The sequence below is a fragment of the Cebidichthys violaceus genome, unplaced genomic scaffold (assembly GCF_023349555.1).
Source record: "Cebidichthys violaceus isolate CVI_PGR_0920_01 unplaced genomic scaffold, fCebVio1.0.p SCAF_6, whole genome shotgun sequence".
Taxonomy (NCBI): domain Eukaryota; kingdom Metazoa; phylum Chordata; class Actinopteri; order Perciformes; family Stichaeidae; genus Cebidichthys; species Cebidichthys violaceus.
The window spans coordinates 13,701,948-13,728,596 of record NW_027176816.1 but is presented as its reverse complement, the minus strand read 5'-3'; the positions used below and the strand labels follow the sequence as shown (position 1 = coordinate 13,728,596).

The 26,649-nt window shown below is 39.2% G+C and overlaps 1 protein-coding gene across 2 annotated transcripts in view; it reads left to right on the top strand.

The window, feature by feature from the left end:
- Positions 1–246: 246 nt before the first annotated feature.
- The window catches only part of LOC137889249 (paired box protein Pax-7-like), a 145,887-nt gene continuing 119,484 nt past the window's right edge, over positions 247–26,649 (top strand). The window contains exons 1-4 of one of the 2 annotated variants that reach the window (XM_068733021.1): positions 247–331; positions 1,108–1,343; positions 1,619–1,748; positions 1,968–2,096. In XM_068733021.1, coding sequence (XP_068589122.1) covers positions 247–331; positions 1,108–1,343; positions 1,619–1,748; positions 1,968–2,096 — 580 coding nt within the window. Of the gene's footprint in view, positions 332–1,107; positions 1,344–1,618; positions 1,764–1,967; positions 2,097–26,649 lie in introns of both variants that reach the window. The other variant, XM_068733020.1, reaches the window with a different exon arrangement.

Sequence of the window (26,649 nt, the reverse complement as noted above, 5' to 3'; positions counted from 1 at the left end):
AGTGCTGCATTTTGCCGCCGAATTATCTCAACCTGCTCCACGAGCCCTGCTAGCTTGACTGCTTTGGGGATTTCATACTGCTTATTAAATCTCTTTATTCTCCTCCGCCACACACTGGATCCGTCACACATTTCCACCTTCAAAACACGTGTGACCAACAAGTCTACACTTGAACTGGACATCTAAAACTTGTCCGCCTTTTTTGCTTTTATTTTCCTTTTGTAACTTGTTTTTTTTAATGGTACCATGTCGTCTTTGCCAGGAACGGTACCGCGGATGATGCGCCCGGCTCCCGGACAGAACTATCCCCGCACTGGATTCCCTCTGGAAGGTAGGCCTCTGCGGAGAAGCAGCTGGGGTTCCGGCTTCACAGCAGCCTGGTCGGCCTTTTAGACTTGTAGAGGAGATGTTGCGAGGAGACTCATGACTTGAAAGCTCCAATTGAAAATTGATATTTAGGCTAAATATGAAAGACTATAACTTGGCAGTAGACTAGACTATTTTTTTTGCCATGAAGGACTCGTATTAAAACAAATTTTCCACACATTAAATATGTATTCGTTATCTTACTAAAATTGTAATAATAAGTTATACTATTCGCTTACCGGCTAATTATAAAATGTCCTAGAATGCACTTAATTTATTAACAATCCAGTTACCATTTCGTCAACACATTTATACAATTGTCTAAACCCTAAATTAAACTAAATAAAACTAAAATGTGGGATTTCTTTAAGTGCCCTGCGCCTGGAAATCAAATCAATCAAATAGAAAACGACAAGGAGAAACTGCGGATTACATCAATATTTGAAAAACGTGATGGTGAATAATGCAGACGGATATAAGGGGCTCTTCACCTCCTCTTGAGAGTCAGATGGAACTGTGAAGTGCCATCCATTAATGCAATCAGTTAACGAACATGTTCATTTGTTTCTACTATTCGGACATAAATTGAATAACTGATAGAATCATTTTAGGCCTACATGAATATGTTTAGGCCTACATTTCATTCCAATCAGGCCACACAACATTTTAACGGGACTATTTTCCATTGAGTGTCTCATGATAAAATGTTAAAGGTCCATGCTGAGTTTGTGTCGCCCACAGTGTCCACTCCTCTGGGACAGGGACGGGTCAACCAGCTTGGAGGGGTCTTCATTAACGGCCGGCCGCTGCCCAACCACATCCGACACAAGATAGTGGAGATGGCCCACCATGGGATCCGGCCCTGCGTCATCTCCCGACAGCTGCGGGTCTCCCACGGCTGTGTCTCCAAAATCCTCTGCCGATACCAGGAGACCGGGTCCATCCGGCCCGGAGCGATAGGAGGCAGCAAGCCCAGGGTGAGAAGAACCGGATGATAATAATAATAATCATAATTTGTATTATTATTATAATTATAATTATTTGTCTTATATTATGCATGTTATATTGTATGATAAATTAGATTAGTCTAGCCTATATTTATTTATTTTACATTTAGCCATAATTCTGTTTGAGCAGCCTATTAACGGCTTTTCTACATGCATACAGCCTGAAACATTTTAGCCGCCTGTAGCCGACTCCTACTCATTACATAGTGTTTGTTTGCCCCTCGGTCACGCTGGTCGACCTGCAGCAGGTAGCCACACCGGACGTGGAGAGGCGGATAGAGGAGTACAAGCGGGACAACCCCGGCATGTTCAGCTGGGAGATCCGGGATAAGCTGCTGAAGGACGGGGTGTGTGACAGAAGCACAGTCCCTTCAGGTGAGGCCTCCTCTGGTAAGCCGCATTTAATTAAACCTTTCATTCTCCGCTATTTTCTGATTCAAATGAATAGTAAAACTGTGTTGAAAATGAAGGCCAAGGATGGGCATAACAATACAAATAATAAAAACAACATAAACAATAATAATAATATAATAATAATAACAATAATAATAATTGTAAGCTTTTCGCCGACTGAAGTTGCCTCTGTATTTGCAGTGAGTTCGATCAGCCGTGTACTTCGAGCTCGATTTGGAAAAAAAGACGATGAGGATGAGTGTGATAAAAAGGATGAAGACGGAGAGAAGAAAACCAAACACAGCATCGACGGCATCCTCGGCGACAAAGGTAGGCCAGAGGAGAGCACACAGCCAGGTCGTATTGGCAGCGAAAGAGTGCATGGACAGCTGCAGGTTGGACTACTGTCTACGCGACGAGTTGTCTACAAATTGGGCCTAAATGAGCGCTTTGTCGCGTCGGGTTTTCCTCCTTTAAGCTGCTCTCCCAGAAGACCCAGAAGCAGCTTCATTATTTATGAGGAGCGGGGCAGTGGATCGGGCTCCCGTGGCGCTGCTTAAACGCTCCCTTGAAAGCAATGCTGACAGATGACCGATGTGCCAGTCAATATCAATTACAGGCGGCCTGACAGGGACACCCCTCACTAACAGGAGCCAGGGGCACGCGACCTCACAGCAGCCTGTGTTTGTGTACGCGTCAAGTTCACCCGAAAAATATGTTCGATTTGCGGCAGCGGCACCGAACCAAACGTGTATTGAAATGAAAGCAGAATAACGAATGCAATAAACCGATAATATAAACATATATTCAATTCATAAAATGTAATGCTTGGAGAAGGTCCATAAATGGATTTAACTTAAAACGCACTCATCTTAAACGTTTTTGCAAGCACTATCTAAATGAAACGTGCTCACAACAAATCATTTTAGAAAAACGATCAAATTTGATCGTTAATAGGCCAAAAGCGATTCTATACATATTTTGAAGCAATCATGATTTAGATGTAATTTAAGGTTAATTTCTTTCAGATTTAAATTTTAAAATTGAGAGACATAATAAGCATTTAGCAGGTTAATATATTATGAGACACTTTTTATGTTTTATTTATTAAGTTTTACACAGTAGACAGAACTTTATATTTGTGTTTGTTTTGCCAAAGATTGTAAGACAAATTGTGCTGGGTCTGTTCACTAGCAGCAGCAGAATGACCTCCTTACTGTTGTTTGTCTTAGGCTGTTTGATTGGATCAGCTGTCTGGTAATTAGACTTCAGGCCTGTACCTCCCAGTGTTTCCTGACCACTAGTTTGACTGGTGACATTTTTTTTCAAACGCCATCAACGGTCCTCCTTTTCATGTTCTTCAAAAGATCAGCTTGTGTCTTTCTGTCATCCGGGCCTGGCATTTAATAATTTGAAGACTTAGCCTATTACAGCTGGTAATGAAACCGGTGTTTGGTGAATGGCGTCTATGTTGGAGAGGGGTGTAATAGCTCAAAGGCATGGTAAAAAATATATTTATCCCCTATCAGCCCTCACTCTCACAGTTCCAGGCACATGCATTCTGTTGAAGGGCTTTAAAGCAGATTAAATTGAGCCTTTTATTTCTTTTCACTTTCATCTTTCAGCAGCTCACTTCGTGGTGTGGTGCCCGCGGCGCAAATTCATGAGATTTTAAGGTTTCCTCTCGTGTTGTTTAGATTGTATTTTTAAATATTAATTTCTTTTGCTTTTATGGGATTGTTTTTGGTGGCATGTTGGCAGAATCTCGGGGAGAGCCAGGGTGTATTTTAGCAGCAGGTATTAGGCTGAATGAAGGTGTGACTGAAAACATGGACAAGGAGGCCTTGTATATACATTTTTCCTTTTTTGTCAGATAAGCTACTGTTCTTCCACGTGATTTACAGCAGGAAGTCAACTAAATGCAACTGTAGAAGCATTCAAACCAGTCAAAGTTTTACAAACACACATAAGAAACAATGCATTAGGAGATTTATTCAATTCAATCTTTATATTGAAACAACGTATAATTAGTGAATAGCATGCTTTTCTACTCTTCAATTTGCATTTTCTCACATGACATTTGCATAATAGGACATGACTCCACATACATGTATATTTTACACATAATATCATGACTATATCATCATATCTCTGCAAAAAGATGATGTATGACAAAATATGTTATCATTTATATTATATTCAGTTGTGATGTTAATGTTTGGAAACTGTATGAAAAGCTGCAAAATAATCATCATATTTAGTAGATTGCTGCTGTGTAAATATGTCTAATAATTTCCAGAATAGATTGTAAACATGTTACAAGCTGTTTGTTAAGCTAGTAGGAAATAGATTTAAAGGGCAGGTGTAATGGATAGGCTACAGACAAACAATATAAATCTGGGATGAGCCTCCCTTTAACAATGATGGATGCACACTCTTTTCATCTGCAGTTGAAGGCAGCATTTAGTCAATGTGCTGTTTGCCAAATATATGCATAACCTGTAGGAAAAAATAATAGCAGTGTCAATTTTAGAGTCCAGAATAAGCCTGGTTGAAAAAAAAAAAGGTTGACAGTGAGGATGGAGAGAGCACTTCAAACAAATCCAGTGGAAGTGACGAGAGGCAGCTTTACAAAGAGCACAGGCTGCGGGAAGTTCTATTGCAGTTATTAATACACTTTTCCCTGGGCCTCCACTCCATCTGCACTTTCTCCCAGCTATTTTGCCAGGTTGAAATTGAGGGAGACCCAAATGTTGGCTGGAGATAACACAATCATCACAGCCGCGGTCCTGGGCTGTGCATCAGTGTATTAAACTGGGATTAACCTCCCCTTTCTCCCCCGCTGCCTCGCACCAAAAATTCACATTTTTAAGAGACATATTGAAAAAAAAAGACAAGGGGGCTGGAAGCCAATGTGCAACATAGAGGAATGGTATCAAAAACGATGATGAATGTCATTGTCATCATGATAATCATTGTGTTGAAAGAAATGCACTCATCTCCTATGATTATTGAAATCATTTATCAAGTAAAAATCCCAAATGATTTCTGATTCCAGTCCAATGTGAGCATTTGTTGCTTTTCTCTCTTTTAACTGAATAGCTTTAATATGACTAAACAGATAATTAAAATGCACAGAATGAATCTGTATTTAATGTACATTTCAACTGCAGCCCTTAGAGAAACATTTATTTAATCAATCAAGTTCATATTATCCATACCAGGTGCTTTTGTGGAATGACTGTTAAATTTGACTCCCCAAGGAATATTGTGTAAATATAACAGCAGTGACATATAGCATGGATTCCATAGCGGGTGGTTCACGTACAGAATTATGTTGCATAGCAGTATGGACATAGTGAGCGTCATGAACACTAGTGTTCATGCAGCAGCGTAGCGAGCTGACCTGAGGCAGACCTGAGACAGAGCAAAGTGAGCCGCTTAGAGGCTTTGATCCTCTGCTGCATTTGCTTATCAGAAACATTTGCTGTGACACTGCTATGATGAGAGTTCTTTTTAGTAACTGGTGCCAGCGCTGCTTGCAGGCTTGCCTGTATATTAATTAAAGCCCATTTCCCGCTTGGGACAGAACCTCGGCCTCTGCCCCCCCCCCCCCCCCCTTCCCTCTTCGAATATTGAAGTGAAATTGTTTTGTTCACTTGGACGGCACTTTAAACAAAGAAAGAGTTCAAATGTTTGCATGCTTAAAATGTCCCTCTGGACCTTGCAGCATGAATGCTCCCAGGTACAACTGGTAATTGTTTTGAATATTTCATCACTTTAGGTCAAACTTCCCTGTATTAAGATCTTCCTCTCCTTATATAAAATTAAGGGGTAATGGTTGGATCTGGAGGCTGGCAGGGACGGCACTAGATGGTCCCAGTCTGATCCCCATGGGGATCTGGGTCACTGTTTCAGCACAGAGGAAGACGATAAAGCAAAGTAATAGTGGACATACACACAGAATGAGAAATATGAGAAACAAGCACGAAGAAGTAGCAACCCTCGAACATGTGAGGTAGAATGTTAATAATAATAATAATTTGGTAATATGTGTAACATACAGAATTTTAGCATTACTTCAGCAGAAAAACACTAACAAATAAATAATGACAAAATAAATAGGGTTGTGAATTATTGAGTCAATGGATGTAGAAAAGTGGGTTATATAGTATAACAGGTTTAAGTTAAAGTCGATTTTAGCTTTTTTAATGTGTAAAATAATCCATAAATAAAGTGTAAGTTTCACATGAGCAACATATTTCACATGATATGTAAGACATCACATGTGAAAGCCAAAATTTTATTTCCAATATCACATGTTTTTCATCTCATCTTCGTTCTTTGTATTGCATGTGAAAGTTGATTAATGATGATCCTGAATTGACGCTCTACAGCACATGTGATTTCCAGAAATGTCCCATCTGAAATAACAACAACAATATTATTAATATTAACATTATTATTATTAATAATAATAATAATTCATAACTATTATACTAATAATGTATGAAATGTAGAGGAAAATAGCATCAATCTAACAAATACAGAAACATCCATACACTCTTTATAACATCAAAAATGAAAAGGCTGGTTTTCATAATCAACTATCATTTCTGAAATAAAAACACCAAGCATTTTGCTCAGACATGGTTATTGGTTGCTTTTCTCCATTTATTCCTACTAATCAAACTAATTCATTTGACATATCACATTATTGGGTCTTTGCCACTATTTTTGATTCTAGAGGTCAATCAGTTTAGTTATTGATAAATGAATCTAATCAAATAAGATTCACATGTAATTAGAGCCTAGAATGCAGCTAATTCTAGTCTACATTTTTCAGCGTCCATTAGCTTTTTTGTCGAGGCTGACCTACTTGTTGATTTTCCTTTATTTCTAGTAGCACTTTGGACTTCTCAGTGATGTCTTTGGGAAAACCAATATATATAAAGGGGAGCTGCTGAACTGGGAGGGGGCTTTGAATAGGAGAATAGCAGCCCACTTCTTTGCCATGGAGTGTTCAGTAGCCATCCCTTAATCCTCCTTTCATTTTGCCGACAAATGCCAAGAATCTTGTCTGGCGACCCAATGGGAAGCTGATCAGCCAACAAAAGAGGAGCGGTGCACAAAGAGCAAACAGGCAAAACAGGGTTGAGGGCAGTCAGAGGCCTCGGGCATCCCATTAACAGCCAATTTGCAAAGGATACAAACAAGACAATGGCAAACAGAGAAATGACAAAACAGAGCACAAACAATATGGCAACAACAAATTAATAAAATGTCAACACTTTGGCTGGTCTTTAACTGAGCCCTGGATGATTGTTGTGTCAAACACGCAGAGAGCTCATGTAGTGCAGCTGTGCAACTCCAGTTTGATGTTCAATGTGTATCACGAATGTTGTTATTCTACAGTTAAGTTACATAGACATCATATATTGATACGTTCTTAACAAAGCCATTTAGCGAGTTACTGGAGATCCCAAAGTTTCCAATTCGAGGAAATGTTTATATCATTGATGAATATTTAAATTTCATGGAATGGAGCTTTTTGGGAGCTTTTATTCATTTCTTATTTGTAAAAATGCAAGGAAAGAATCAAGGGTTTAAGAGGTTAACATGATATGTTGTGCTTGATTGGTTTGTATCTGTCAGTAGGTCAGGATTTGGCATGGAGACATCTGCTTTAATCCAGCTCATTTAGCTGTCCAGCTGAACATGGACAGAGAGAGCGCTACAGAAACAACATTCAGAGAGGGTTCCTCCTCTCAGCTGCAGGATCAAACCGCTGGCTTTCAAGACACAGCTCACTGATAAAAATACTGCATTGCTTTCAGGTTTATTCTTTCATTTAGCACAAGAAACAAAAGTATAGGCCGCTTAAATAAAATACAGAATAATGTCTGCATATTGTTAACATCTACAGTAGATTAAATGTTAATTTGCACGGACATTCTGTCTTTTAAATAGGTCAACACAATGTGGCCTTTGATCTTTCAAAAATAGAAAAGATGAATACAAATATTTAAATAAGTATACCCCCATATATCCAGGAAAAAAACCTAGAGGACATGACCTCAATGTCCTATAGTCATGGACTTAATAAACATATTTAACATTAAGTATGGAAAGAAATAATGTACTTACAAACTGGATATTGTATTTTTTTTAATCCTGTCATTAGCTTTCTATTTATTATCAAAAAAGAAATTGGCCAAATATGTCCGTAGAGACAGAGGGAAAATGTGTATAACTAGTATTCATATTGTAAGGGAATGTAAAGAGCCTATATTGGGGAAATGGTTGAAGGAATTATTTTAGCGAGTGGCTAAATGCTTCTCTAAAATCCTGTTTGAAATTTCCATACTGAGGGCTGTGTGCTTGGATCTATTAGATGGCTTATTCATGGATTTCTCCATCAATCCACGGAGGAAATCACATTCACAGAATGCAACCATCCAGTGTAATTGGTTCGAAAATGACCTTAAATATACAGAGATTACTGGGGCATAAAGGCCCGGCAATTTTGGGGGGTAGAGTAAATGTTCACGCTACTGAAAGGTATGAAAGTGGATTAATGGCCATTTCTCCGTCACTGCATTAAAATGATTTGAGCCACATATTTAACACACGCTCTGATGGGAACTGAGCATTGTTCACACAGCATCCTTGTGGAAATAGATCAGTGTACTGTACAGTGAACTACTGTGTACAGTAACTAGATCTGTGTGAGCTGATCTTACAAAATGTTCTGCTTTTTTGCTCTCGTCACATTTGATGACAAATGAAATTATCTATTGCATTGTATTGTATTTTGTGTAATTGTCTGCAATCATGAGAATGCGTGTTTAATTAGACCTCGACAGTACTGAATTGAATAGGAATATTTGGAACAAATACCTTTGATTGAAACATGCAGTGTGTGAGGTGTTGCTCCACCACGAGCCTCCAGAGCAGCTTCAGTGCTGCTTGTCATAGATTCTTCAAGGGTGCAAAATATATCTCCTAATTTGGTGTTTTGATGATGATGGTGGTGGTAGAGAGCACGGTCTAACATGTCACTGCAAAATCTAAAATAGCTGTTCAGTTCGGTTGATGTTTGCTGACTGTGAAGGCCATAGCATATAATTCACATCATGTTTAAACTCATCAGACCACTCAGCGAGCCGTCTGCGGGTTCTGTAAACTAGGGAGAGACCACTTTCACAGGGTTATTCTTTTCATTTGTCACCATCTGTTTAGTAATAATAACAACAACAATAATATTAATATTATTAATAATAATAATAATAATAATATTATAATAATAATAATAAGCAGTAACAGAGAATTTAGAATTTAGAATTTAGAATTTAGTTTAACACAAACTCAGGTACTCAACCAAATATAATTATTCTCATATGACAGTATCAGTACTATTTTGATTGACCTCCCAGTTCTATATTAAATCCTTAAAAGTTAGAAGCCAACGGTTTGAAAAAGAGTTAAATAGATTTTTTTGAATTTCAGTATATAATGTAGTGAGAATCCTACAGACAGCTGCTTTAATTAGAGGCTGTTTTTACATTCAGATGCTTATATTGAATGATATATTTTTATTCGACCGTGGTCATGTCTTTCACTTATGTAAAGTGTAGAAACTACATACCTTACATGACTCACGCCCATATCCTTAATTATATAACAATACAATGAAGTATACACTGTGATAGAGCTGACAGTGCTGTTTTGGCATGTAGTTTACCGTAGACAAAATTATGATTGTTTATTGTCTTGCTCAGGACATAAACGCTGTCTTGATACTAACTTGCATGAATTAGATAAGATTTCATAGATTTCAAATTGTACAGAATGCAGCATGCCAGACTAATAACAGGGAAAGAGATCATAACACTCCCTTGTTAATGTCTTTACACCAGCTACCTGTTTATTTCTTATTGTCTTTTTTTCTGAAAATATATTTTTATCATCTGCATTTTTACCTGTGTTTATTGCTTTAAAACTACAATTACATAACTTGTGAACATAATGTTATGCACACACAAGTGTAAGGGAGAGAAACCAAAAAAAGAACATGAAAGAAAAAGGAAAGAAAAAAGAAAGGATGGGACAGATATCATTATAGATAACGTCATGTTTTCAATTACCAGTCACGGATATATCTAATTGAAATAGACTATAAATGGTTGCCATATAAAATAGAACATATTCACCTTTCCTCTCGGTGAAAAATGTTTCATCACATATTTCAGCAGAGTGGGCTGATGGATTCTTCTGTTTCCAATTTAATAAAATCAGTCTTCATAGTGACAATGTCACAAAATGTATCATCATACAGAATATTGGTTATTTGACAGCTCTAACTGCTTTCACTCCAAACAATGCTGGAACTGGGTCTGGTTCGAGTCGCTTCTGTTAAACCTCGGAAAGAGGTATATTAGATATACAAGAGAATATTTTAGTCCAATAATTAACAATCCTTGGGCAGTTCCAAAACATGTGTGCTCATGAAGCCGATGCTGTCCACATCAATGACAGGATGGATTTACTGTAGGAAAGTGTAATAATCTGTTGAACTGCATGGGTTCCATGTCTGGTGCATACAGAGAGTGTTCTTGGGCTTTTCTCCACCGATCTTTCATGATTTCCTCTTCCAGATTTTCCTGCATGGCCTCTCTCAGATGGCCCAATGTGACTGTACAGTCTTTTTGTGCCAGTCATACATTTTTTTTGCAAAAATCTTGCAGATATCTGACAAAATCTGTGTGAGGTATATTACATTTGTATTGTAGTTAATGGAATGTAGGAAAAATCTGTTGAATGTCGAGTCAGAGAGTCTGTTAACCAAAAAAATGTAAATAATGCAGATTTAAATTTCTGAGAAAGTACTTATTGATGAGGATAGGAATATAGGCAATATGCCAAAATCACAATATAAGTGATTTAATTTCTAGTTAAATATATATGTCACAATATGTCACAATATAGCATGTTTTTGGTAGTTCAATAATTAAATAGTCTATATGGTATAACCACATCAACGCCTGTGTACTCCTGTGTGAATTAAATACTAGATTATATAAAAAAGAAATTAGAACTTTAGTGCAAAATGAACACATTTAAGGGAACTTATAAAGAAAGAAAATGTCCATATATATACACATTTGTTAATCACATTGGACTGAGTGGTAATGTAAAGTGTGATGTAGAAAACCCCCCGTAAACTTCAAATGATAGTCCCTCAAAATATTTCACATCAGATTTTTAGTTAGTGTGTGCTTGTTATTATCAACTTAGATTTTGTTTTATGATATTATGAGAAATTATGAGAAATTTTGTTGAGAAAACTGAAGAATGATATCGATTCCAAGGTATTTCAATTTATCTAAAATTGCAAATGGTAAGGAGATAATTATTTGTACACTGTCATGCTTGATGATTAAATGAATAATTAATACTATGTATATATAATACATAATATAATACATATATAAATGTGTATATATAATACACCTTAAGAGAGGTTAAGCCTATATCCTGATACGTTTCCAAATATTTTCAAGGACGCTGGTAGGATCTAGGGAAGGGGCCATTGGCGTCACACTTTATGCACCTGGTTTGATTTGGCGTTGCTGTGCGATACCGTCTCAATATGATCTCTAGTTAGGGCCAGAGCAACCGACAACGTCGGGCCAGCGAAGGCCCAATTGAAATTGTACTGGTTTTTATTATTATTAGGTCCCGAGCAACCGACAACGTCGGGCCAGCGAAGGCCCTATTGAAATTGTAAGAGTTATTATTAGGGCCCGAGCCACCGACAACGTCGGGCCAGCGAAGGCCCAATTGAAATTCAAATGTTTTTTATTATTAGGGCCCGAGCCACCGACGAAGTCGGGCCAGCGAAGGCCCTATTGAAATTCTATGGGGTATTATTATTTTTAGGGCCCGAGCAACCGACAACGTCGGGCCAGCGAAGGCCCGATTGAAATTGCTAGCGGTTAGGGCCCGAGCCACCGACAACGTCGGGCCAGCGAAGGCCCTATTGAAATTCTAAGGGTTATTAAGGCCCGAGCCACCCACAACGTCGGGCCAGCGAAGGCCCTATTGAAATTCAAATGTTTTTTAGGGCCCGAGCCACCGACAACGTCGGGCCAGCGAAGGCCCTATTGAGATTCTAATGTTTCTTATTATTAGGGCCCAAGCCACCGACAATGTCGGGCCAGCGAAGGCCCTATTGAAATTGTAAAAGATATTAGGGCCCGAGCCACCGACAACATCGGGCCAGCAAAGGCCCTATTGAAATTCTATGGGGTATTATTATTATTATTAGGGCCCAAGCCACCGACAACGTCGGGCCAGCGAAGGCCCTATTGAGTTTCTAAGAGTTTTTATTAGGGCCCGAGCCACCGACAACGTCGGGCCAGCGAAGGCCCTATTGAAATTCTATGGGGTATTATTAGGGCCCGAGCCACCGACAACGTCGGGCCAGCGAAGGCCCTATTGAAATTCTATGGGGTATTATTATTATTATTATTATTCTGATTTTTATTTTTGTACTTTGGGCGCATATTTGGGATACTTGCCATGCATGAAAACTCACCAAATTTTGCAGACTTGTCAGGCCTGGTGAAAATAGAGGTATGATATAGGTTTCATATATGTGTAAAAAGAAATGTCTCTCTAGCGCCCCCTCAAAGTTGGACCGGCGACGGCCCTCGGCCAGTATGTCCGATTTACTCGAAATTGGAAATTTGGCGTGCCGTGGCGACGCATTCCTCGCCATGAAAAACAAAGGTGTTTTTGAGGGGCTAAAAATACTCAAAACAAAATCAAACTTGTCACACACATTTAAAATCCTGAATGTAGTTATCTGATGTGATTTTAATGCTTCAGAGTGGCAACTCGGCTCGATAGCGCCCCCTACAATATTTCGACGATGCAGCCCTCGCAGTACGTTTCACCTAGATGTATGAAATTAAGTAAGCAGGTGTATCACATGTAGACTTAAAAAAAAGTCTTAGGGGTCCATGCTCTAAACCCAACCGGAAGTCAGCCAATTTGAATTTTGTATGAATTTCTTGTGGTTTTATTTCCTTTTCCAGGTGCTGCACTACAAACTCCTCCTAGGGAAATAATCTGATCAGCTTAGAATTTGGTCAGAACAACCTAAAGACCTTAACGATTAAAAGTTACTAAAAGCTTGATGTTTCATCGGATAACATGGACTTGGTGTCGCGGCAATTTTACATGATTCGCCATCATCCATCAAGCTTTTGTAACTCAACCTTACTTTGTCAAAACTGCCCCAAACTTGACATGCTTGATTGCTGTCGTGATTTTAGGTCTTCTGCATGCCAATATTAACTCATAGTCATAGCGCCACCTACTGGCAACCACGGACGTAAACAGAATTCTATAATAACAGCGGCCCAAACAGGGTTTGTGGGCACACCATGAGAAAAAGACTTCTCTGATCTAAATATGTGCAAACTAAGATGCTTGGAGAACAAAAGTTAATCAACAGTGTTTTTCAAACCATGTCAGTGGGCATTAGTATAAATGATCTGTCCAGAGCTTCTACATGAGAATCAGGTTAAATGTTACAATGAATGCTTCACACTACAATCTAAAGTTACAGAAGAGCTTAAAATGAAAACAGTGTCAAATTAAAGTGTTCAAGTAAAAACAAATGACACTGCTGTTCTGTTAACTTTCATGTAAGTCCAAATACAATCAGTAGGACACTGCAGGGAGTTGAACTCCATCCCAGTAACCTGACAGTCTGTTATGTTACAAATACTGAAGCACATTCACACGTTCATTTTCTTAATGATCTTAACAGGCTTACATTTATGATTGTATCGGAGGTACATTCAAAACATTTGAGCCTTAAGACCTGGCAACATGGTTTTGCTATGCTGCTGGTCGACGCAGGAAATATCATCTAACTTGTGCATGCAGTGTATGATGGTCACAGAAATGCATTGCCGCATCAACCAGAGTCCTGCCAGTACCCTCGACGTGTGTGACATTGCGATGGCCCGATCAATGCTGCTTGCAGCTTTAATTATTATTATTATTATTATTATTATTATTATTATTATTATCGTACCAGTTTCATCGCAAAAAGGAGGTGCTTGGGATACTGGGAATCTTTTGAAATTTGGCACAAAATTCAATCGTGGTGAAAATTCCAGTATTATTGGGGTGTCCAGCTGCGGCATGACATTTTGGCTCGATAGCGCCCCCTACAGAGTAGCCCCAACTTTGGGTTTCACCTAGCTGTATGAAATTTGGTAGGTATGTGGAACGTGATGGGACGTACAAAAAAGTCAAAATGAGGTATATCCTAAACCAAACAGGAAGTCGGCCATTTTGAATTTTATGACGTTTTTGGACCGTTTCAAGGCGCCGTACTTTAACGAACTCCTCCTAGAGATTAAACCCGATTGTCTTCAGATTTGGTCAGTATGCTCTTGAGACCTTGGCAGTGAAACAATACTCAAAGATCAAAAAGTTATCGAACTATGTGTCCGTGGCGTGGCAGCAAAAAAACACCATTCGCCATGACACAGGAAGTTGTTGTAACTCGGCTGTACATTGCCTAATCTGCTCCAAATTTCTCATATGTCATAACATCCTGACCCTGAACACATGTATATGACAATTTTGAATCATAGTAATAGCGCCACCTAGTGGCAACAGGAAGTCATAGATTGTGTACTTTGACACCCTACTGCTCACAGATTAATCGGATCCCTCTCAAATTTTGTCACAAAAGCCTTAAGACCTTGATAATGCTTCATTGTGAAAATTGTAGGAAGTTGTCGAAGCGTGGCGACGTGGCGGCTCTGCGAATTTCGATCCTTCGCCATGAACAAATAAACTGATGTAACTCGACTCCGCATCATCAGACCTTTACCAGATTTCCCATGTTTGATGAGTCTGTGGTCCTGAAGACATCTACAGAACAATTTTGTAAAATAGTCATAGCGCCACCTACTGGTAACAGGAAGTAAAAGTTTCTATACTTTGGCATGTTTCTCTTAGTAGATAAATCTGATGAACATCAAGTTAGTTCCACACAAATATAAGAAGTTCATAATGCCAGTTCATGAAGCTTTTGACGTTTCGTCAAACGCCGTTGCCGTGGCGACCCAGTCTTCGCCGTGAAAAACGAAGATGCTTTTGAGGGGCTAAAAATGCTTGAAACATAAGCAAACTTGGCACACAGATTTAAAGCCAAAAGTTTACTTACATGTTATGGTTCTATTGCTCTACAGTGGAGAGTCGGCTCAATAGCGCCCCCTACAATATTTTGACAAAGCAGTCCTCGCAGTACGTTAGACCTAGATGTATGAAATTTGGTAGGAATATGTATCACATGTGGACTTAAATAAAAGTATCTGGGGGGGGCCATGCCCTAAACCCAACCGGAAGTCAGCCATTTTGAATTTTGTTTGAATTTCTAGTGTCGTTTTAGACATTTCCAGGGGCTCTACTTTAACGAACTCCTCCTAGGGAATTAATCAGATCAACTTCAAATTTGGTCAGTACAATCTAAAGATCTTTGTGATGAAAATTTACTCAAAGGTTGTTGTTTCGTAAAAGGCCGTTGCCGTGGCAATGCATTCTTCGCCACGAAAAACAAAAGTGTTTTTGAGGGGCTAAAAATGCTCAAAACGTAACCAAACTTGTCAAACACATTTAAAATCCTGAATGTAGTTATCTGATGTGATTTTAATGCTTCAGAGCGGCAAGTTGGCTCGATAGCGCCCCCTACAATTTTTGGACGATGCAGCCATTGCAGTACGTTTCACCTAGTTGTATAAAATTTGGTAAGCAGATGTATCACATGTAGACTTAACAAAAAGTCTAGGGTTTCATGCTCTAAACCCAACCGGAAGTCAGCCATTTTGAATTTTGTATGAATTTCTCCTGTTTTTTTCCATTTCCATGTGCTGTACTACGAACTCCTCCTAGGGAATTAATCCAATCAACTTAGAATTTGGTCAGAACAATCTAAAGACCGTAGCGATTACAAGTTACAAAAAGCTTGAGGTTTCATCAAACAACATGGACTTGGTGTAGCGGCCATTTTACATGGTTCGCCATCATCCACCAAGCTGTTGTAACTCAACTGTACTTTGACAAAACTGTCCCAAACTTGACATGCTTGATTACCGTCATGATTTTAGGACTTTTGCATGCCAATATTAACTCATAGTCATAGCACCACTTACTGGCAACCACAGAAGTAAGCAGGATTATTTAATTACAGCAGCCCAAACACTGAATTTATGTAAAGGGTTCGTGGGCACACCATGAGAAAAAGACTTCTCTGATCTAAATATGTGCAAACTAAGATGCATGGAGAGCAAAAGTTAGACAACAGTGGTTCTCAAACCATGTCAGTGGGCATTAGTATAAATGATCTGTCCAGAGCTTCTACATGAAAATCACGTTAAATGTTACTATGAATGCTTCACACTACAATCTAAAGTTATAGAAGAGCTTAAAATGAAAACAGTGTTAAATTAAAGTGTTAAAGTAAAAGCAAATGACAATACTGTTCTGTTAACTTTCATGTAAGTTCAAATATAATCAGCAGGACACTGCAGGGAGTTGAACCCCATCCCAGTAAACTGACGGTCTGTTATTTTATAAACACTGAAACACATTCACACATATTCATTTTCTTAATGATCTTAACAGGCTTACATTTATGATTGTATCGGAGGTACACTCAAAACATTTGAGGCTTAAGACCTGGCAACATGATCTTGCTACGCTGCTGGTTGAGGCAGGAAATACTGTTTAACTCGTGCACGCAATGTATGATGGTCACAGAAATGCATGGCCGCGTCAACCAGAGTCCTGCCAGTACCCTCGACGTGCGTGAAGTTGCGAGGGCCCGATCAATGCTGCTTGCAGCTTTAATTATTATTATTATCGTACCAGTTTCATCGCAAAAAGGAGGTGCTTGGGATACTGGGAATCTTTTGAAATTTGGCACAAAATTCAATCGTGGTGAAAATTCCATTATTATTGGGGTGTCCAGCTGCGGCATGACATTTTGGCTCGATAGCGCTCCCTACAGAGTAGCCCTAACTTTGGGTTTCACCTAGCTGTATGAAATTTGGTAGGTATGTGGAACGTGATGGGACGCACAAAAAAGTCAAAAGGAGGTATATCCTAAACCAAACAGGAAGTCGGCCATTTTGAATTTTATGACGTTTTTGGACCGTTTCAAGGCGCCGTACTTTAACGAACTCCTCCTAGAGATTAAACCCGATTGCCTTCAGATTTGGTCAGTATGCTCTTGAGACCTTGGCAGTGAAACGATACTCAAAGATCAAAAAGTTATCGAACTATGTGTCCGTGGCGTGGCGGCAAAAAAACACCATTCGCCATGAAACAGGAAGTTGTTGTAACTCGGCTGTACATTGCCTAATCTGCTCCAAATTTGTCATATGTCATAACATCCTGACCCTGAACACATGTATATGACAATTTAGAATCACAGTAATAGCGCCACCTAGTGGCAACTGGAAGTTGTACGTTTTGTACTTTGACATCCTGCTCCTCACAGATTATTCCGATCTCTCTAAAGTTTTGTCAGAAAAGCCTTAAGATGTTGATAATGCTTTATTGTGAAGATTGTAAGAAGTTGTCGAAGGGCGGCGACGTGGCGGTTCGGCGAACTTCGATCCTTCGCCATGAACGAATAAACTGATGTAACTCGACTCCGCATCATCAGATCTTTACCAGATTTCACATGTTTGATTAAACTCCAGGCTTGAAGACATCTGCAAGCCAATTTTGAATCATAGTCATAGCGCCACCTACTGGCAACAGTAAGTTAAAGTCTTTATACTTTGGCTTGTTTCTCTTAGTTGGAAAATCAGATCAACATCAAATTTGTTCCACACAAATGTAAGAAGTTCATAATGCCAGTTCTCCAAGCTTTTGATGTTTCGTCGAACGCCGTTGCCGTGGTAACGCAGTCTTCGTCGTGAAAAACGATGGTCATTTGGAGAGGTTAAAAAAGCTCGAAACACAAGCAAACTTGACACACAGATCACAAGGCCAAAATGTAATTCTATAATATGATTTTATTTAATCAGAGTGTTAAATCGGCTCAATAGCGCCCCCTACAAAATTTCGACGAAGCAGCCCTCGCAGTACGTTTCACATAGATTAACAAAATTTGGTAGGCACATGTATCACATGTGGACTTAAATAAAAGTCTCTTGGGGCCATGCCCTAAACCCAACCGGAAGTCAGCCATTTTGAATTTAGTCTGAATTTCTAGTGTCGTTTTTGCAATTTCCAGGCGCTCTACTTTAACAAACTCCTCCCCGGGAATTAATCAGATCAACTTAGAATTTGGTCAGAACAATCTAAAGATCATTTGCGACTAAAAGTTACTCAAAGCTTGTTGTTTCGTGAAATGCCGTTGCCGTGGCGACGCATTCCTCGCCATGAAAAACAAAGGTGTTTTTGAGGGGCTAAAAATACTCAAAACAAAATCAAACTTGTCACACACATTTAAAATCCTGAATGTAGTTATCTGATGTGATTTTAATGCTTCAGAGTGGCAACTCGGCTCGATAGCGCCCCCTACAATATTTCGACGATGCAGCCCTCGCAGTACGTTTCACCTAGATGTATGAAATTAAGTAAGCAGGTGTATCACATGTAGACTTAAAAAAAAGTCTTAGGGGTCCATGTTCTAAACCCAACCGGAAGTCAGCCAATTTGAATTTTGTATGAATTTCTTGTGGTTTTATTTCCTTTTCCAGGTGCTGCACTACGAACTCCTCCTAGGGAAATAATCCGATCAGCTTAGAATTTGGTCAGAACAACCTAAAGACCTTAACGATTAAAAGTTACTAAAAGCTTGATGTTTCATCGGATAACATGGACTTGGTGTCGCGGCAATTTTACATGATTCGCCATCATCCATCCAGCTTTTGTAACTCAACCTTACTTTGTCAAAACTGCCCCAAACTTGACATGCTTGATTGCTGTCGTGATTTTAGGACTTCTGCATGCCAATATTAACTCATAGTCATAGCGCCACCTACTGGCAACCACGGACGTAAACAGAATTCTATAATAACAGCGGCCCAAACAGGGTTTGTGGGCACACCATGAGAAAAAGACTTCTCTGATCTAAATATGTGCAAACTAAGATGCTTGGAGAACAAAAGTTAATCAACAGTGTTTTTCAAACCATGTCAGTGGGCATTAGTATAAATGATCTGTCTAGAGCTTCTCCATGAGAATCAGGTTAAATGTTACAATGAATGCTTCACACTACAATCTAAAGTTACAGAAGAGCTTAAAATGAAAACAGTGTCAAATTAAAGTGTTCAAGTAAAAACAAATGACACTGCTGTTCTGTTAACTTTCATGTAAGTCCAAATACAATCAGTAGGACACTGCAGGGAGTTGAACTCCATCCCAGTAACCTGACAGTCTGTTATGTTAGAAATACTGAAGCACATTCACACGTTCATTTTCTTAATGATCTTAACAGGCTTACATTTATGATTGTATCGGAGGTACACTCAAAACATTTGAGGTTTAAGACCTGGCAACATGGTCTTGCTATGCTGCTGGTCGACGCAGGAAATATCATCTAACTTGTGCATGCAGTGTATGATGGTCACAGTAATGCATTGCCGCATCAACCAGAGTCCTGCCAGTACCCTCGACGTGTGTGACGTTGCGAGGGCCCGATCAATGCTGCTTGCAGCTTTAATTATTGTTGTTATTATACAGGTCACATCAAACTGCTGCCAAATAATAATTTGGGAACACTACATGAAATGAACAAATCGGTTTTCCAAAAATGTATTTATGTTTTTATGCTTGGTTGAAATGAGGATGAGTATTTATGTTTTTATGCTTGGTTGAAATGAGGATTTGCACTGTAAACCAATTTATAATATATAATTGGTCATCTCTCAGAACTTTTGTCATACGGTTTACACTGACATATCTTTCATAATTTTTTTTCCGGTTGTTTTAGGTCATTTGAAGCAATGTGAATTTCATGGAAATTAAGGATTTACAGTTTATTTTGCATCAATGTCATAAAGTACCTTTATTTATCAAGTTGTTAATACGGTGGGTTTTAACAGACAGACCTGTCTCGTCATTGTATTCATAAACTGTGTTATTTTCCAGAAAACTATACCACAGAATTCACAATATTCACAAATGCACTCTCCTAGTTTATTCAGAGATGTAATCTCAGACTTCATAGTCAACAGTATTTTAGCATCCACTTCTGTTGTGCACTGCATTGTGGTTGAATAGTGTCCACCAACACCACACTTACTCAGTGTACAGTTTTGATTTCTTCCCTCTGAGACAATTAAACTTATTTCAGAGATCCTTGATATACACTGCATGTCGTTCTAATATCTTTGGTGCAGTTAAATAATGTGAACATAACCAAAACAATCCATATGGCATCTGTGTCTCTCTGATATAAATCTAGTTACAAGGATTAATACTTAGTACAAAACAGATTGCAAGATGTTATCACTTAAATGGGGCTGTGTGTGACAATATACTTCAAAATCATGTACAAAACGGTATGTTTTAAACATAACAATACATTATAAAATTAAACAATCTTTTCTAAAGTACTGCTTCGAAACAACATGATCTTTGAACAAATAATGTGTTGATTTTCGATCAATTCAAAGCTACCAAATTCATTTAATTTATCAAAACTGATTAATGGGGTTTAACTTCAAAATGTTTGGGGGTATCTTGGTTATTTTTATGTTTACCAAGTATACTGGTTATCATTTCAAAATGATTTGTTTCTGGAAGAAAGGCATTACTGTCCTTAGAGATGGTGATGTGATCATACAGCCTGATTTTATTAGCAATCAATAACATGCTCACATTTGAAAACTGAAAATACTTTGACTTTCTATGAAGAAAATATTTTACCCTTTTCGCAAATGCTGGCCTTAAAGTCAGCATTGTTTAGCATTTTAGCCCTGTTCAGCCTGCCAGAGACATTGAGTATGTGGACACAAAACAACCAGTATGTCTGCATTCATGCGTGGTCTACTGATACACAAACAGTTGCTATCAAGAAAAAAAGGAGAAAAAACCCCTAAAATGGAGTAGGAGGCCTGGCGGTATTTTATGCCTGTATTTGCCATTGAAGGAGTTGATGAACTCCTCCAAGTTTATTAAAGAAAAGGAAACAATATGAACCAAAGGCTTGTGGCAAGCAGTCTGACAGTTTATAAAGTGGCGGCCATTGTGGCCTAAAGGCAGATGCATGAATACCCTTGAATAGACTCCCTCAAAGTGACACGATTGAGCTAGACAACAGTAAAACGCTGAAAGGAAAGCTTCTCCTCTGCGCTGCCAAGCTGATCGGCATTCCTAATGCTCTTGCTTTGACTGAATGTACATCTGCAGTGGGAGGGTTTGCTGTGGTCCACTCACTACACATTTTTTTCTGCTGTTTGAGTGGAAGTAAAACCTTGTGCCATATAGCTACTGCAAGCAGCAGGTGTCTTCCTACTGTTAGAGAAATTAGCAAACAGAAAAAAGAACTCAAGACAACATACTTTTACTGAAGGTTTCTATTTGTTGCTCTTTTCCGAACTGAGTGTAGCATAATGTTCCCTAATGTTGAAATGTTTTGAATTCATTCGATGGTAAAAGAATGTTGAGGGGGGAAATTATTAATTAATGAGAAAACAGATGAACATTTTGAGTCTTTGGAGCTTTTTAAAGGTGTGTGTATAGAAAGATACTAAAGAAAATGAAGCCGTACCTGAAGATGAAGCACTGTGGGTGTCAATTGTACTCCTCCGTGTTCCCGGAAGCCAGCCCCAAGTTGTGTACAGTGGTACACCTCTTTAGTGTGTCACATAAAGTATTATACACCCTTTTTTTTAACCATGACTTTAGCCACTCTCTAAAATTTTTGCTGCCCTACCGCCACTTATTGCCCTACACACAGCGGCCGCTGTGCGTGTATGGAGCAGCGGAGCTCCTTGGCACCACGAATGTGCCCTGTCAAGACCGAACCCAAAGTGGGAGCTGGTTCCACAGGAAAGGAGGTTAATAGCAAAAGGCACTGCATGGCTCCCATTGTACTTTTGGAAACATTAAGAACCACAAGTAACCCTGCATTGTGGGAGAGCAGTGTTCTAGTGGGGTAATATAGTACTATGAGCTCTTTAAGATAGGATGCTATCTGACCAATTAGGGTTTTGTAGGTGAGAAGAAGGATTATAAATTATAGTCTAGATTTTACAGGGAGCCAGTATAGAGAAGCTGATACAGGAGTAATATGATCTCTTTTCTTAGTTTTTGTTAGTACACGTGCTGCAGTATTCTGAACCAACTGGAGAGTCTTAAGATATTTTTTGAGCAGCCTGATAATAAGGAATTGCAATAATCCAGCATAGAAGTAACACATGCATAGACTAGTTTTTCTGCATCACTTTGAGACAGGATGTGCCTGATTTTTGAAATGTTACGTAGGTGAAAAAAGGCAGTCCTTAAAGTTTGTTTTATATAGGAGTTAAAAGGACATAACCTGATCAAAGATAACTCAGAGAGTCAGGGCAATGCCATCTAGAAAAACTATATATGTGAAAATTTGGAGGTGTTCTGGGCCTAGTACAATAACTTCAGTTTTGTCTGAGTTTAACATCAGGAAGTTGCAGGTCATCCAGGTTTTTTTGTCCTTAAGACAGGCTTGAAGTTTAGCGAGCTGGTTGTTTCATCTGTCTTGATAGATAGATATCATTGGGCATCATCTGCATTACAATAACAGTTTATGAACTCTTTCATAATAACATTGCCTAAAGGAAGATGAATAGCACAGAACCTTGTGGAACTCCTTGACTAACTTTGGTGTGCATGAAGGATTCATCGTTGTACAAACTAAGATTTATCCGATAAATAGGACTTAAACTAGTTTAGTGTGGTTCCTTTAATGCTAATTAAGTGTTCCAATCTCTGCAAGTAATGTTCAGTTGTGTTAAATGCAGAACTAAGATCTAACAGAGCAAGAACAGAGACAAGTCCCTTTTCTGATGCAATTAGAAGGTAATTTGTAAATTTCACCAATGCTGACTAATGCAAATAAATTGAATTGTCTCTGTGCTATGATGCACTCTAAATCCTGGCGGAAAATCCTCAGATCAACTATTGTTATGTACAAAGTCACACAACTGATTTGCGACTGCTTTGTGAAGTACATTTGATCTAACTTTTGCATCTTGTCATATATCAAAAACCTATGCAAAGAGACACTGAACAGAGCAAACACAGCGATCTCTACATCCCTTGGAGTTGTTGACAGCAAAAATGTCTGACAGGGAACATCTATAACATTTTCTGTCGTTGGATCAACAGGTCCAAGGATTCAGTGTGGTGGGTGGTTGTTAACCTCAGGTTAAAGCAAGCTTAACTCTGCCAAAAGAGTCAAACAGCATCAGGAAGCTGAGTTTGGCCTGATCTAACCCAAACATAATTGATGAATTTATTATCTTAAGAAATGAAACTATATATTTGTGTGAGGTGTTTTAAAGATGTACATATTTAGTAGAAACTGATGGACTTAGACTATGGAGCTAAATCCAGGTCAGAAATGTTGATCATTTGAAAAAAGAATTTGAACATGTAAGTTCAAGTTGTGGTCTTGAAAATTGAAAAATACAGCAATGTATTCAAAATAAAAATAAGTTTAGTTGTTTGGGAATGCAGCCCAAAGTGAGTGGTAAACTCCATCTAAGGCTAAATACTGGCACGAGACCGATAGTCGACAAGTACCTTAAGGGAAAGTTGAAAAGAACTTTGAAGAGAGAATTCAAGAGGGCGTGAAACTGTTGAGAGGTAAAAGGGTGGGGTCCGCGCAGTCTGCCCGGGAGATTCAACTCGGCGGGACAGGGACGGCAGCCCGGTGCGAGAGGATCCCCTCACGGGGCCTCTCCCCGGCACTGGCTGGCCCTCGTCGGGCGCATATCCTCCGTGGCGGTGCGCCATGACCGGCTCTAGGTCGGGGCGAAGGGGCCGTGGACTAAGTGCTCGCTGCACCCTCTCTCCCTGCGCTCGCTGCGCCCTCTCTCCCTGCGGGGAGGGACGGAGCCCCCTGCTCCCGGCGTGACTGTCGACCAGGGCAGACTGTCCTCAGTGCGCCCCAACCGAGTCGCCAGGGTGGGGATCGGCTCAAGTAAAAGGTGTCAGGGGTCTGCAGCGATGACGGCAACCCACCCGACCCGTCTTGAAACACGGACCAAGGAGTCTAACGCACGCACGAGTCAGAGGGTGAAGCAAACCCCGTGGCGCAATGAAAGTGAGGGCCAGCGCGCCGGGTGAGGTCCCCCCGTCCCCACGGCGTCGGGCACACCACCGGCCCGTCTCGCCTGCACCGTCGGGGAGGTGGAGCGTGAGTTTGTGTGATAGAACCCAAAAGATGGTGAACTATGCCTGGGCAGGGCGAAGCCAGAGGAACTGGTGGAAGCTCATAGCGGTCCTGGTGTGCAAATTGATTGTCTGACCTGGGTATAGGGCGAAAGACTAATCGAACCAGTAGCTGGTTCCCTCCGAAGTTTCCTTCAGGATAGTTGAGGCTCAGAGTTTTTTCCCCACTGCATTCACGTGAATATGGTGTATAGAAAGTGGTGAATCATAATTCTCGTGGTGCCTACGTTACCTGAAGGCAACGTGGTTGAGGAAGGTTGTCAGCCTTCTTTGTTATGCTGTCACTCAGGATACCACGCCCCTCTCAGTTGAAGCCACGCCCCCACACAAGATCAGGGTCAAAAGTCTGAACTGAAAAAAAACTATCTGAAAGTGAAAAAACGATTTGAAACTGTAAAAAATAAGATTTGAATCTGAAAATATAAAATCTGAAAGTGAAAAATATAACACCTCAAATATCAAAATATATATGAAAGTTAAAAATGAAAACAAATAATTCCAGAACTGAATCAAAATTATATTTCAACCCCAAAAAACTTTTCATTCACTTATTTTTATTTTGAATACATTGCTGTATTTTTCAATGTTCAAGACCACAACTTGAACTTTCAGGTTCAAATTTTTTTTTCAAAAGATCCAAACTCTTGACCTGGATTTAGCTCCATAGTAGACGAGAAGTCAGAATGATTAACACATTGTTGTTTTGGGTCTGTACATGAGGTTTGTCGACAACAAGAGAATATAGTATAACACTAGTCTTATCCTTTAAAACTCTCTTCTTTATTGACAACCATATTAAAATTGTATCGCATTGTGTAAGGTGTTTGTTAGACAAATCTAATACCACATTAACTATATTGATTTTTTAAAAAATGCTTTAATCGTCCTTAATATAAAAAAAAATCATGAGGTAAAGTTTAAATAATTGCAATCATATTTTGTACCCATGTCCTCAAGATTAAAAAAAACGTCATTGTCTATCACATAATGATAAAACATTGTCTTTGGTTTGGTGCTCACAAACAATATAAAACATATACCCATGAAAGACACATAAAATTACTTTTAGCCACAAACAGATAAAACCAAAACACGATAGCACTGAGCCTCAAACCGCAAGTCGCTCAAACAAAGCCTCGCCAGAAGTATTCGATTAGAATATCATAGTTGTGTCAAATGTTGGTCAAATTTAACCTAGCATACTGTTTGTGGCTAAACAATTAGAACTGTGTTCTTTATTGTTAATCAATCAAAACCCTATATAAAGCAAATTCAAAAAGAGATTTTTCAGCTACTATAATGTCTGAATGTAAGGGTTAACCATCACTGTCAATTAGAATTATTCAAAACAGCACCAGGAATTTACAGATCCCTCTTATGTTTTTTCATAGGTGATTTAGACTCGTTTATGATGACATAATGCCCAGTGTATTACACATACTGTATATAAACTGGCCGATGAGGCTTGGTTGGCCCAAATTGGCATGAAAAGACATCAGTGGAAGGATAGCTTTTTCCCCTTGGAGTGTCGAGCATCAGGTTAGAAGCTCACCGATCCCTCCATCTCTTACAAACGTATCGGAGTCTATTTCAAAGCTTTTTAACCAGAATCTGTGAAGAGAGTCAACACTCACAAATCACTTAATTTTCTTTGCACTGCTCTGATTGTTAATCCACTTTCTTCCAAAATAAGATTATTCTATTGCTCTTTAAAACTTTCTGCAATTGCTTTCTTTAAGCCTGCAGCTGTCCACTAAGGGCTTTGCTGTGTCGAATATATCTTAAGAGTGCCTCTTATTATTATATTTGCTCCCAGCTCTAATCTTTATCAGTGTTTATATTGACAGTCGGCAATTTTTGTTTATGGCTATTTTTTATCTACTAAATAAAGACACATGCATGCCAGTGCCTGGGGAGGAAAGAAGATAAAGACTTTGCATTAATAGCAGTTTGCTAAGACATAATGCCCTGATAAAGCCAGCATCTTTGTGTGGGCTGGATTGAGTTCAGTGCCAGTTCTATGTAGCGTTTACTAAGAGCACACAGCTTGCCTCTAACAGATCCTATAGCTTTCTGTGACACCATACATTTGTGGCTGCAGTCAAGTATTTTTTGATAGTAAAACAACAAAAGTTGGGATTTTTCCATTCATTTTTTTCAGCACAGAGAGTGTGCAGACTTCATAAATCTTTTGGCGTTGCACACACTCCACTCCTGCTGCTTACTATACACTTTTGCTGCATTTGTTGTGACTAAATACCATTGTGTTGGAGATGTATTGGAACAAAGGCAGGAACAATGCTGAACTGTGTGAATGGGAGCGTGTGCAGAGGCAGAGCGTGTGCAGAGGCAGTGCTGGTCTCGGCTTCAGCTCAGTTTTGCTCACTTGGGCTTGAAT